Source organism: Rhinopithecus bieti, unplaced genomic scaffold (assembly GCF_001698545.2).
Source record: "Rhinopithecus bieti isolate Rb0 unplaced genomic scaffold, ASM169854v2 scaffold_2247, whole genome shotgun sequence".
Taxonomy (NCBI): Eukaryota; Metazoa; Chordata; class Mammalia; order Primates; family Cercopithecidae; genus Rhinopithecus; species Rhinopithecus bieti.
This window is the reverse complement of record NW_016803732.1, coordinates 1,836,729-1,851,776: the sequence shown is the minus strand read 5'-3', so window position 1 is coordinate 1,851,776 and position 15,048 is coordinate 1,836,729. Positions and strand designations below refer to the sequence as shown.

The following is a 15,048-nucleotide window of genomic DNA, read 5'->3' as shown; positions in this document are numbered from 1 at the left end:
GTGAAGAGACTATCTCTAAAAAAAAAAATTTTTTTTTTTTTTACAGTCTCTCTCTGTCACCCAAACTTGAGTGCAATGGGTGCAATCTCAACTCACTGCAACCTCTGTCTCTGAGTTCAAGTGATTCTCGTGCCTTAGCCTCCCAAGTAACTGGGATTACAGGCACCTGCCACCATACCCGGCTAATTTTTGTATTCTTAGTAGAGACGGGGTTTTGCCATGTTGCCCAGGCTGGTTTTGAACTCCTGAGCTCAGGCAATCCGAAAAAAAAATTTTTTTTTAATTAAAACTAGACTGTGATAATATTGTACAACTTTGTGAATACACTAAAAACTACTGAATTTTACTTCAAATGGATGAACTGTAATGGTATGTGAATTATATCTCAATAAAATGTTTTTTTTTAACAAAAGAGTGAGTTGCATAATTGGAATTTAAAAGTATTTAATTCACTATACTTGGTCAATTTTATTTTGCACCGACTTTTCCTACTCAGTGAGTTTTCTACCAGTGTCTTCTATACATTGAATTAGTGGTCTGCTTCCCAATTCCTCTAAATACTCCCAGGATCTGGTATACGAGCCATTAGATTGTCCTTTAACACCAAGGGCAAGTTTTATTTCCTTAATTCTAAACATCTTGACCAAACCTACTCTAAATTTAACACGCTTTTCTTAAATAATGGGATTTACAAAATGAGAATTAGAGGTTCCTTAAAGGTAGATATTTGTTGATTCAAGGACTGCTCAGAACTGGATTTTTCTTCCTACTTCATTGGTTTCTGTAACACTGGGTTTTCGAAATTCAGTTAAAACCTGTGATTTGTTGCCTGAGAGAAAGAGAAAAATTGTTTAGACTGTATTATGACAATAGTTAATACTTATTGCATCTTGCAGGAACATATTTAAGCACCTTACATATGCTAACCACTTTTAATCTTCACAGTCAACCTATAAGATGGATTCTTATCTTCATTTTACTAACGAGGCACACAGATGTTAAATAACTTGCCTAACTAGAGCCACCAAGTGATAAAGCTGAGATTCTAACCCTAGTAGCATGGTTGCAAGGCCTATATGGAGAAAGATCAGCAGGGAGGGTCACTGAAGTAACCCTTTTCCCACTGCATTATTTAATCAATAAACATTAATAGAATCCAGTTAAACGGTAAGCAAAAACAAACCCAAACTAAAACAAGACAGGGCTCCTGTCCTGGGATTACACAGCCTAATATGGGAGACAAAGATACCACCAAATAATAAAAATATAACTTGGTAAGCCTGTATTAGAAGGTTCAAAGTCCAACCAGAGTGAAGAGGTACAAACTAACTTTGTCCAGGGGAGTTAGAGAAGGATGAGGAAAGATGCTGCTGAAGGCTAACATTTACTCCATACAAAGGAAGCAGCCCCTGGTGTGAAAGAGCATAGTGTTGGGGAATGGCCTTGGTGTGGGAAAGTGTCAGAAGGGACTGTAGAGGCCGGACTCTGAGGGGCTTTTTATGTTATGAAAGAGTTTGACCATCCTGGCTAACACAGTGAAACCCCGTCTCTACTAAAAAATACAAAAAACTAGCCTGGCGTGGTGGCGGGCGCCTGTAGTCCCAGCTACTCGGGAGGCTGAGGCAGGAGAATGGCGTAAAACCGGGAGGCGGAGCTTGCAGTGAGCTGAGATCCGGCCACTGCACTCCAGCCTGGGCGACAGAGCAAGACTCCGTCTCAAAAAAAAAAAAAAAAAAAAAAAAGTTTGAAATAAAGAGTACCAATGAGTATGGGCTTGACAGGATCCTGTTTGTGAAGATAACTGTAGGAACTCTGATGATGAACAACGGTAGACAAAAGAAAGCAGGGATACCAAGTAGGAAACTGCTTTAACAATCGATGTAAGAGGCAAAAAGAAGCAAATTAAATTATCTGTAATTTATCTTTTAGACATATAAGCCATATTTGGTCCTAGAACCATGGTCTGCACCATCTAAAGCAGCATGGTGTAACAGAAATAAAATGCGAGTCATATATATAACTTTAAATTTTATACTAGCCAGGTGTGATGGTGTGCGCCTGTAATCCTAGCTACTTGGGAGGCTAAGATGGAAAGATTACTGGATGCCAGGAGTTCAAGACCAGCCTGGGCAACGTAACAAGACCCCTCATCTCGAAAAAATAATAATAATAATAAAAATAATAGATTTTATACTAACCACATTAAAACAAGTAAACAAACATTTTGAAATATATTTAACTCAATATATTTCAACATGTCAATACAAATCATTAACAAAATATTTTGCATTTTTCATACTGTCTTCAAAATCCAGTGTGAATTTTATACGTAAAGAATTTTCCATTTGAATGCTAAGTTTCCTTTGAAACTTAATTTGCATTTAGATTTTATAAATTGTACTATTGAAAATGTAGACTCATGTACTCAAGTTTTCCAAACACACTTCAATGCTGCCCAATATTTGAATGGTGTGTCAGTTTTTACATTTTAATTGATAAAAATTAAAGTTAAAAGTTCAGTTCCTCAATCATGCCTACCATATTTCAGTGCTCAGGAGCCACACATGGCCAGTGGTTACCACTGTGGACAGTGCAGACTGCAGACTGCTTCTCAGCCAAGGGAGAACAACTTGCCAGCCACTCCCTCATTGGATTATAACAAAATGTTTATTATCAGGATCTAAAAAGGAAGAATCTCTCATTCTAAACCAACTGCAAGTAAAACACAGTATAGAGGAGTAGAAATTCTTGACACCTGAAGAAGCAGATGCACAGCACATGATTGTTTTTGGTTAAGTTACTAAAAAAAAAAAGAGAGTATTGTTCTTTTTTTTTTTCTTTTTTTTTGAGACGGAGTCTCGCTCTGTCGCCCAGGCTGGAGTGCAGTGGCCGGATCTCAGCTCACTGCAAGCTCCGCCTCCCAGGTTTACGCCATTCTCCTGCCTCAGCCTCCCGAGTAGCTGGGACTACAGGCGCCCGCCACCTCACCCGGCTAGTTTTTTGTAATTATAGTAGAGACAGGGTTTCACCGTGTTAGCCAGGATGGTCTCGATCTCCTGACCTCGTGATCCGCCCATCTCGGCCTCCCAAAGTGCCGGGATTACAGGCCTGAGCCACCGCGCCCGGCCGAGTATTGTTCTTTAGAGCAATCCTTGTTTGGCTAATAGAGAAGATGTAAACAATGATTTGAAAGAATTGTTATGGATGCACCTATAAAAACATCTACAAAAACAAGCTCCATTATGGAACTTTAACTCATAAGGCCTTCTGTTTAAAACTGTATATGGAGTAGACTCCTAAAACACAGCCCCACTAGAGCACACCTGAAAATAATGAGGGCAATTTTTAAAAACATCTTTTAAATGCAGAGTTGAATTAGCAATAAAATAAATTCTTGGAAGCCAAAAATGAAGTGAAAGTGTGAGAACGATGGAGCACTGAGACTTGTGGCTGCTAACAAAGACATTGAGGTTATAATCCTGCTCAGGAGGCAAGCCGAGGCCCAGCAGCCTGTGGAGATTTGCTTACTGTACCCTAGGTAAATTCTGCCCTTCTTCCTTACCAGTATGAGTTTTAGCTGAGTGCAGGATATCTAGCAAAAGACATTCCCCAGACCTATTTGCAACTATGTGACTAGGTGCTGGCCAATGTGGTATGAGTAGAAGTATGCAACTGCTGGCTCATACTCCTGAAAGGAAAGGTATTCTCTTCACTCGTTCCTTCTTCCCATGAGCTGGAATGCAAATACAGGTTGAGAATCCCTAACTTGAAATGTTCCAAAATCTGAAACTTGAGTGCCAACATGGAGCCACAAATGGAGAATTCCACATCTGACCTCATGTGAAGGGTCAGTCAATACTTTATTTGACACACAAAATGATTTAAAATAGTGTATAACATTACCCCCAGGCTATGTGTATAAAAAACATAAATGAATTTCATGTTTAAACTTGGGTCCCATCCCCAAGATGTCATTATATATATGAAAATATTCCAGGTCGGGAGTGGTGGTTCATGTCTGTAATCCCAGCATTTTGGGAGGCTGAGGCGGGTGGATCACTTGAGTTCGAGACCAGCCTGGCCAACATGGTGAAACCCTGTCTCTACTAAAAATACAAAAATTAGTTGGGTGTGGTGGCAGATGCCTGTAATCCCAGCTACTCAGGAGGCTGAGGTAGGAGAATCACTTGAACCTGGGAGGCAGAGGTTGCAGTGAGCAAGACTGCGCCACTGCACTCCAGCCTGGGCAACAGAGTGAGACTCTGTCACCAAAAAAAAAATATATATATAAGAAACACACTTCTTGTCCCAAGCATTTGAGAGAAGGGATACAAACTTCCTCTGGAGGCTGAGGTATTAGTTGCTTTTTATTTTGAACCCCTTTATGTTGTTCAAATTTAACATTTTAAATTAAATACATGGTTCTTTAAACTTGTAAATACTTCACAAAATATAAACCACATTCATATTTATTCCTCAAAGCCATGTATTTTCTTGATTCCCTCAGGCCAAATTAATCTCCTCATACACTCGAGAATTTTTCTTGTATCCTTATAACTTAAGAAAGCCCACTTTATATCAATTTATGTAAAGTTAAAAGCCTGCATAGACTGTACATAGACTGCCTGGGTTTGAATTCTGGCCCATTCGCTTGCTAGTTGAGTGGTGACTATTATTTAACAACTGTGCCTGTTTTCTCACCTGGAAAAAAAAAAAAGGAACAACAGTACCCAGCTCACAGGATTGAGGACTAAATGAGTTAATGTATGGCAACTCATAAGAGTAGATCCTGGCACCTACTTAGCACTGTTAGCTATTATTGAGTATAGACAGTATCCTACCCATATATGTATTCCTAAATTCCCAGCAGTGGAGCACACAAATTATTAAGTAATGTTTACTGAATTAAACTGACTTGCTACCAGGGAGATTAAAAGAGGGGTGGTGATGACAAGAAAGTTCTCCCCAAGTTAATTCTGCAGCACACTTGTCAGCAATGAAAGCTTTGTGAGCCTGGTAGGTTTTTTGTTTCTATTAGCTGACAGACTAGGTGGAAAAAGCAAATGCATTCTATTGAATGAATGTGAAAAGGCAAAACCATTCTGGGCCACAATCAATTTTTCCATTCATCCCTACTCTCTCCTACGTATGTTGCGGTCTCTCATTCTTGCCTGCTGTTTCCATAGTTCTCTTGAGCTTTTTTTTTTTTTTTTTTTTTTTTTATATTTTTTTGAGACCGGAGTCTCGCTCTGTCGCCCGGGCTGGAGTGGCAGTGGCCGGATCCTTCAAGCTCACTGCAAGCTCCGCCTCAACGGGTTTTACGCCATTCTCTCTGCCATCACCTCACCGAGTAAAGACTGGGACTACACGCCCGCCACAATCGCCAACAGCTAGTTGTTTTTGTATTTTTAGTAGAGACGTGGAAGTTTCACCGTGGTTTAGCACAGGAGGTCCCTCGATCTCCTGACCTCCGTGATCCGCCCGCCTCGGCCTCCCCAAGTGCTGGGATTCCAGGCGTGAGCCACCGCGCCCGGCCAGGTTTTCTTGAGCTTTTTCTAAAGGGCCTGTTGAAGTTCATCTGTACCTGCAACTCTCACTTGGTCTGGGCATGTGAGAGGGGAGTCATACAAGCCTTCCAGGAAAGGTTTTCTTGTTAAACTTCTGACAGTTCATAAAATTCAAATAGTCAACATTGCTCTGCTTACCTTTTCCAAGGTGGACATAACCCCCCACCGCCCCCATGGCCCAGCTGCTGGGATGACGCTTTTCTCCATAAACCTCTTCATAGGGAACCAGCAGGAAAAGGTCAATGATGGACTGCACAAGTCCAGCTCTTGCTTCTTTATAACACTCTTTACACCACAGATACTATTCCCTCTCCTTTTAAATCACATAGACCTAGGTACTTACCTTACTTTGCCCTATCTGGTCTATTACATACTTGTAGTTTCCCCCATATGAACTGTGTAATCACATTACCTTCAGTGCCTTTGCTAGTCATGAAAATCAGCATGCTATTCCTGTATCAGAGACAGGCAGTAAAATATTGTGCTTTGGAATTAAACAGATCTGGGTTTAAAACCCAGACCTATGACTTAGCTATGCGACCTCAAATAAGTTGCTCAACGTTAGCCTCAGTTCCTTCATCTATAAATTGGGTATTTCTGCTTTATACGGTAATATTCAGACTAAACAAGGTCAAGTATATAAAGTGCCAAGAGTGGTACCCAGGACAGACTATGCACCCAATATATGGAGATGTGATGTAAGAAGAAAATAGGACTTTGTGCAGGAGATGTAAGTTAGGTATGCCAGCTCAGACTCCCCAGGACACTGGCTCATGTTAGCAAGGCCCAGAATCCTGTGACTGAACAAGCCTGTCTTGGTGTGTGCTTTAAAAAGTGTGGCAAAGTCAGCTTTATTCACAGAAAAGGTAGGACATTAATTCGGATTTACTATACGATCATCAGAAAAGACAGGTAAATTAACTGGTTGTAATAATGTAAATGACCTCATACCTACTACGGGATAAAAATTTGCACTCAAATAAAATCAAGATGGCTAGTAAAAATAATCCAACAAGAATCTAATAAAAAATTTGCTAAAAGAATAAAAGACTCAAGAAATGCATATATCATGCTGTCCTTATTGTTGTCAATTTCCCCCAGGACATATTATTTTGTGTAAATCCAATAAAAATCTCAGTAGAATTTTTTGAAGAAAAATCAAACTCAATAAAGTACAGACTACAGTTCATCTTAAAGACTAAGTGTCCTACAATAGCCTCCCCACACAAAAACAAACAAAAAGGATAAGACAGACCAGCTTCCTATCAGGTATACAAATAAAGCATCTGGCTACAATGATTAATGCAGTGGGGTATTGGTGCAGGAACAGCTAATGCTTCTCAAGTGTCAGGGCTTACACTACCCAAATGCTTTAGATTATATTATTAATATAACCATCCATGTATATTATCCTCATTTTCCAGATGATAAAGCTGAACTCTAGAAAGGTTACGCAACTTGCTTAAGATCACACATGGTCAAGGCAGGATTCTGAACACAGCTGACTAGACATACCTCTCAGGAAAAATATTATTACCTATTATCTACAGAGGTCCTCCAAATCATTAAGAAAAAACCCTAATTTCGTATAAAAATTGTGAAAGGATATAATAAGCAATTACACTCACATACAAATAGCTGGTACATATTAAAAAGTTTGACCTCACAAGACCTAGGATTACAATTAACTAGGATCACAAAGAATACTAGGAAATGGATACACATACTGGTAGGAGTATATATTTGTATAGCATTTTGGGAAGGCAATGTGACATTTAAAAACACAATTTATATGACTTTTCAGCAATTTCTTTCCAGAATCAACCCCAAAGAAACTCAAACAAATGAACCTAACCGTACATCAACAGAATAGTTGGTGTGGTGTGTGTGTGTGTGTGTGTGTGTATGATGGAATACCACACAGCCACTAAACGGAATGAATTGACGGGGCATGATGGCTCACATCTGTAACCTCAACACTTTCGGAGGCTGAGGCAGGCAGATCACCTGAGGTCAGGAGTTCCAGCCAGGCTGGCCAACATGGTAAAACCCCATCTCTACTAAAAATACAAAACTTAGCCAGGCGTAATCATGCCTGTAATCCCAGCTACTCGGGAGGCTGAGGGAGAATTGCTCGAACCCAGGAGGCAGAGGTCGCAGTAAGCCGAGATGGCATCAGCCTGGGCGACAAAAGTGAAACTCCATCTCAAAAAAAAAAAAAGAATTAATGGCATTCGCAGCCTAGATGGGATTGGAGACTATTATTCTAAGAGAAGAAACTCAGGAATGGAAAACCAATCTCTAAGTGGGAGCTAAGCTATGAGGATACAAAGGCGTTAAAAATGATACAATGGACTATGGGAACTTAGAGGGGAAGGGGTGGGAAGAGGGTGAAGGATAGAAGGCTACAAATTGGGTTCAGTGTATACTGCTCAGGTGATGGGTGCACCAAAATCTCACAAATCACCACCAAAGAACTTACTCATGTAACCAAATACCACCTGTTCCCCAAAAACCTATGGAAATAACAAAATTTTAAATAAGAATTACATTTCCTAAGAAAACACAAAACAGAATAGTTGCAACAGATCATTGTACACCCATTCTATGGGACAGTATGTAAAAAGTAAATCTACATGGACACAGAAAAATGCTGATGATATACCAATAGAAGGGAAGAAGAACAAGTCCGGAACACAAACTTTTAACCCATTTGTTAAAAAAGTAAAAGAGGGATCTAAGAGAATGAAATGTGATAAAAAAAAAAAAATCAGAGAGAATATAAAAGAAAAAGAAAAGAGAAGTAACATTTATATACTCTTTAAGACACATTTAAAAGGGTCTACAAGGATACATATCAAACCATTAAGAGTGCACACTAGGAAATGGAGGGGAATTAGGGCCTAAAAGTTCAAGGGGATTTTTCCTTTACTCAATATTCTTCTTTATCACTAAAATGTTCACGGTTTTGTCATTTTGAGAAGACAAAAGCAAGTGAGAAATAATTTACTATTTTATGTTCACTCTTCTGTTTAAAAAAGAGCAAGATATATAAACCAATGAAGGGAATATACTAAAACCCAAGCGGAGAAGAAAAGAGCAATAATAAGAAAATTACATATTAAGAACAGCTACTGACACCTATAAAGAATCAAAGCAACTGACACAATAAATTTTATTGTTTCCATAATAATAGGCTCTGGACAAAGACAATGGAGACAATGACAACACATTTAAACTCCTATAACAAATTAATCTTACAAATTTCCAGTGGCTCAACATATTAAAATGCAAAATATATAAAGAAAAAAACAAGAAATATAAATATTCAGATTTTTGCAGTACAATGAAATGTCTTTTAAAAAAAGTTTATTGTAATTGTGTATGTAATTCTGACAGTAATTCAAAACACAAAATCACACCTTTTCCCTAACTTCCCACGATCTGGATCTGGGGATTGCAATATTACAGAAATAAGCAAAAATAAGCTTACTGCTCAGAGATAAATAATTTTCCTTATTTCAATGCATCAATGCACAAAAATTTCAATTCAAAAAAGCCAATCACTGCTATATGCAGATAAATAAAACAGATTTGACAACACTTTTATAATCAAACCCAACATTATACAAAAAATATGTGTGTGCGTGTGAGCACGTACATGTGCATGTATGCAATGCCTATTTTAGAAAAAAGGTGTCCTGATGAAAATGATTTTGAAAATAGTCACTGACACACATTATATACAAAACCTATTATATAAAAAATTAAACTATTTTCAATGAAATTCCATGTTCACATCCTATCTGAAAACTGTAACTGAATCATAAATAGGTCTACTAATGGTTTCTCTCTGAAATCATGGCTAAGGCAGTTCTCTTTCCAAGGGTTTTCTTTTATATCCACCTGACGTCACTAATACTAATACTAATGTAGTCAAATACACAGATGCAACCTGACATGCCTATGCGTTATTACCTGGAGCTCTGTTCACTGTTATAATGGGAGAATTTACAGTTGCTACAAAGAATATTTTTCTTGTTTAAAATATACTGGTTTCTCTATTCCAAATTAAGCACTTACTTAAGACATTAAGAGGCTGAGAAGCCACTCCATTTGGTGTCAATATCTATAGCCCTATAAGAAAGAACTCTGTATTGGAATAGCTAGAAAAGGTCTCACTAAAGTGAGAACTTTAGTGCATCCTTCACCTGCATAGAATCAGTTTGGCTAATAGCTCTTTGCCCCAGAACACCAGTCTGGAGTTCAAATATGCTCCTGAAAGTTCATCTCAGATAAGAAAAAAACATCTCACAGAAGCAAATAAGGACACACAGGATAATAAAATTGTTAAAATCTGTTTGATGAGTCTTACAGCATTCCTCATTTGGAGGGGCTGCTACAGGTTAAGGTGGAAACAAAAATGGAAAAGGCTGGGGCAATAAAGTTGAGTTGGCCAAGTATTTACGCCAGTAATCATTTCAATAAGTCTTTAAGCAAACAACTGTAATGACCTGGTGCCTCTAGCTCATCATTCTACAAGCACTGAGGATATGAAGCTTAAAAGGTGAAAACTTGAATACCCTTAGAAAAGGGGAACAGTCTGAGGCAAAAGTTGTAGGCCTGTAAATACATATTTTATTTTCATTTTTTTGAAGACAGAGTTCTGCTCTTATTGCCCAGGCTGGAGTGCAGTGGTGCGATCTCAGCTCACTGCAACCTCCACCTCCTGGGTTCAAGCGATTCTCGTGCCTCAGCCTCCTGAGTAGCTGGGATTATAGGCGCCTGCCACCATGCCCGGCTAATTTTTGTATTTTTAGTAGAGATGGGGTTTCACCATGTTAGTCAGGCTGGTCTCGAACTCCTGACCTCAGGTGATCCACCTGCCTCGGCCTCCCAAAGTGCTGGGATTACAGGCGTGAGCCACCGTACCCGGCGTAAATATATATTCTATATGCACACACAACTGTGTGTATTATTCTGTATATATTTACATACATATTCACAAGATGCCCTGCAGTGTAATTCAAAAGGCCTTTATCAAGGAACAAATTGATTCTAGTATAGGCCCTAGAGTTCACACCATCTGTATAAGAAACAAATGTGCATGTATTCACATAATGTAAACCTCATCAACAAAACACTAGGTTAAATAGTAAGTGTTCGGTTAATGGTTTCTAACCATTATCAATCACTGATGTAATGAGAACATTTCTTACACTGAGAATCAAACTAAAAAGAAAACACAACTGGACTTTAAATTCACAAGAAAAAAGATGTTCAGTATGGCAAACATGAAGAAAGTTCAAATTCCAGAGTAGGGAAAAATATCAAAATTTTATAAATCTCCTGGGATGCAATTTAATGACTGCATCATTAGAAAAATAGACTCATAGAATGAACGGTGCTGCTATGGATTCTCTCAACACATCAACCCATGTTTATCTTTTTCCTCTTTTGTTTCCAGCTGGAGGTTTCTTCAACTGAAGGAGTTGTCCTCCTGTTCCAAAACCTGCAGAGGCAGGATTGGACACCCCAAAAGTCAAACCAGCGGATGCCGTGATGCCAGGATTGCTGAAGTTAAACCCAGATGTACTTGAGCTGCCAAAGCCTTATGTTTAGGGAAAAAAATATTCATATCAGAAGTTGAATTCCAAAAACAAATATAAAAACAGGGAGAAGCAGTAAATTTCTATCTAAAAGAATACATAATCTGTAAGAAATGCAAATATCTTAAAGCCCTAAATTTCTCACATGAAATTTTAACAGGAAAATTTAGCTAACAACTAAGTGGCACCTTGAAAGAGAGTTTAGTGATGCAGGCCAAAAGAGAAACCTTAGCACAAATAACTAAAATCTATACCAACTTCAAATTGCCAGAAACTTTCCTGTTAATTAAATATGTCAAGGTGCCTTCCTCCTTAGCCCCAACAACATTTTAGCCACATGTAGAAGAGGGACATTCACATATGTGGACCTACCCTTGCTATCCCACGCACTCCAGGAAAGCGTCAACCCACAATGTTCAAGACAATGAACAACAAAAGAGCAGTACTCACTGTTCTGATTTTGTAAGAGCTTTTGCAAAATTAAGATCTAGTACTACTACTGCCTAGTTAACTAATACAATATTTTGATTATAATCCTGATAACATGGAATCCTATTATTATCTTCCTCCACTGGAACTGCTGATTTTAAACACTACTTGTATTAAGTGGAACTTCCTTTAAATTCTCTAAATTTAAACACATCTTTCACAGTATTATGTCATTATATTAGATATGGTATTTGTCCCTAAGCACTGCCCATTAAAACAAGCCATATTTACCAATATAAATGCAAAAGCAGATGAAATTTGGAATTTCTCATAAGAAGAGTCAAAAAAATTATACCTGTTTCAAAAATGAACAAGGAACTAAATTAATAATAAAGATTTGGTATTCTCAAAACCAGAGGGACTCTGGAATAGAAATCATTCTCCAGAATGAATTATGACAAGAAACTTGGTTAAACTTTCACAATGATGGGTTCCTTTTTGCAATAATGAAGAAAATGACTTAACCACGAAGTTAGTCACTAGGGTTCAAATGAATCTCTACTTAATTAGAAGATATAATTATTAAATCAAACTAAGAAGTCTTGTTAGAAATATTTTACAAACCTGCCCTTTAGTTTATGAGAGAGATAAAGTAAAATGATTAGTTAGGCTTGCACACTTCATCCAGGGAGTAAAACTGAATCAGGGAGGGAAATTTTGGGTTACTGGAAATAACAACACATACTTTTAAATTAAATAATTTACACCTTTAAATTTGCCTGAAATCCAGGCAGAAACACACAAACCTGCACTAAGACTTCCTGAGGGTTTATTTGTTGTTCCAAATCCAAATGTGGAGGCCCCTGTGGTGCTGCATCCAAAACCAGAGCTAGTTCCAAATCCTAGTGGAAGGGTAATAGAAAAATATACAATGGCACATAAAACACAGGTTAAAGGATACGGACAAGTACAACCGAAAATCATCAGAGGTCTAATAGATACAGTGTTGAAAAACATGGCCTTATTAAGGAAATCTGCTTACTCCTTTGCATGAGACTTTTAGAAGAACCAGACTAATTCTGAAATAAAATGTTTATATCTATTTAGACTATGTTTGTGACCCAATTTTTAAAGAACAAGGCCATAAAAAAGAAAGTATTAGTATTTTCTATTTTAAATGTGCTAGAAAATTTTACCCACCATTCAAGTATGATTTCAGTCAGTTATAAACATTTCCACTTTAGGGGTATTTCATTTCACAAATAAAGGACTAAATACATTAATAAGCATGACATGCACAACAATGTAAACACTAAATACTACAAGGTTATTTTACTCTGCTCTTTCCCAAAACATTTTTAGTTAATTAAGAATCTGTAGCACTGAAAAACTGCATAACTATAGTCAAACACTTTAAATCTACTCAGTAACAGTAGATTCCTGCCATACTACCAGCCAGTGTAACAGTGAAAATTGGTGGTGAGAAGATCATGGTTTTCTCTTAACAGTACTATCTTAATCATTTAAAAAAGGAAAGATTTTTCATTACACAAAGGTCATGACATTCTAAGTACGTGAAGACTACTTTCCACTCTCCTAAGAGCCAGGTGCTCTACAAATAAAGTTCAAATTCTTTTTCCGTTACTTTGCAACAGCTTAGCTAGAATACTGAGTGTGGCAGTATCATTGCCTGTAACAACAAGAAATGTGATGGCAAATTAATTATAGATTATAGGAATTATGCTATCTGCCATGATTCTAATAATTCCTAATTTAGAACAGTCTATATTAAACAACCATACTAGCTTATAGGTCTCCTGTCTTACATTTTAGTGGAAATAAGGGCAATTTATTCATTACATTATAATGTGCCTGTGAAAATACAACCAACTTTCAGTTATCCATATCAAAGAATTGTGAATGTATTTGTATTTAGCATGATGTTTTTGCAGAGGACTTACCTTACTAAACTTATGAAAGTATTATTAAAATAAGCTTAATTGCTTATGTAAACAAGTATGTACATAGGCAAATCTGCCAAATGTGCTTAGAAATGGACATGAGTTTAGCTGTTCAATTCATAATAATTTCCCTAAGTACTCATTTTCAGAAAAAAGAAGATACTGATTAGGAGAATGTATATCATCCAGAAGTAGTTCAGACTCCAAACTAACATTAAGACTATTAATTTTAAGATTTTTAATTAAGATGATTAAAACTAAAGAATTTTCAAGTTCATGTGTCAGCATATTGCTCTGAAAACATGAACATGCCTACCACTTAATTTTAATACTTTATATTTACTATTCACAGAAGATGGAATGATACTAAATCTAATATTAGAAAGCAATAATTATGTTTGAGAATCGTTTTTGCCAGATGGAACCTTAACTTCCAAAACAGCAGCAGATCCTCTTAGAAATTTTTTTTTTACAGGCTAGTATCGATTCAAATATATAATAGTTCAATGATATATTAGAAAAGTTAAAGTGTACCTCCAAGGTTTGAAGAACCTAAGCCACTTGATTGCAAGCCAGTGCCAATACCTGAGCCGAATGGCGTTCCAAAACTAACTCCCAGAGATGGCTGTGGCCCTGGTATAAAAAAAAAAAAAAAATGGGGGGGAAAAAAAAACAAATTTGCCTTACTCTTTCAAGATTAAAGATTCTTTATGAAATTATTTTTAAAATGAACAGTGATTACTTTTAACTGATTCCATTTGTTAAAACTCAGTTTTCAGGATGTCTCTCCAGTGTAACTTATCTATCCAAATTGATTTATCTAAAAATTTAAAGAAAGATTTTTAAAAAAATAACCTGTTCAGAACTAGACAATTAAAAGAGGCTTACCGCAATGAAAGATGAATGTTAGTTTAACCTACTAAATAATTTGAAATCTTTAATGTATCATAAATTATAGTTCCTTTAGATTTACTTCTAGAATTATTTTAGATCTCCTCACTTGTTTCTGATAAAACTAGTTGGTATAATCAGTAAGCGGTTTTTAATTTTTTTTAATCAAGTTCCTTAGTGTTAGAGTCAAGTCTCAACTGATGAAGAGAGACTGACACTAACATGTCAAAACTATCATGTTATTTCATAAGAGTAAGTACCCAAAAAACTAGGCATGATTTCTCATATGAAATATAAATGATATATACAATAAGTAGATAAAAAACAAGACAATGTTTTATTTTATTAAATTTATTGTTCATTGTAAAGCAAATCAATTACACAGTAACATGACAATTCCAACTTGTTCACAAAAAGTGATAATTGAGTTCTATTCTTAAGCTCTGCTACATTACACCACTTATCACCTGATTAAATAAGGTAATGAACATTTACAAAGGCACCGCTGTGTACCTTGACAGATTCAATACATTCAAGATTTCAATTGAGAAGTTTCTTTCCAACGTTTTGGAAAATGTACTCAGAAGCAGA

At 36.9% G+C, this 15,048-nt stretch overlaps 1 protein-coding gene across 2 annotated transcripts in view; it reads right to left on the bottom strand.

Annotated features, from left to right (window-relative positions):
* Positions 1-435: 435 nt before the first annotated feature.
* The window catches only part of NUP58 (nucleoporin 58), a 52,160-nt gene continuing 37,547 nt past the window's right edge, over positions 436-15,048 (bottom strand). The window contains exons 14-16 of one of the 2 annotated variants that reach the window (XM_017852385.1): positions 14,101-14,199; positions 12,412-12,507; positions 436-829 (exon numbers count right to left, since the gene is read on the bottom strand). In XM_017852385.1, the coding sequence (XP_017707874.1) occupies positions 747-829; positions 12,412-12,507; positions 14,101-14,199 (278 nt within the window). In that variant the 3' untranslated portion in view covers positions 436-746. Of the gene's footprint in view, positions 830-8,723; positions 11,179-12,411; positions 12,508-14,100; positions 14,200-15,048 lie in introns of those variants that run through there. The other variant, XM_017852380.1, reaches the window with a different exon arrangement.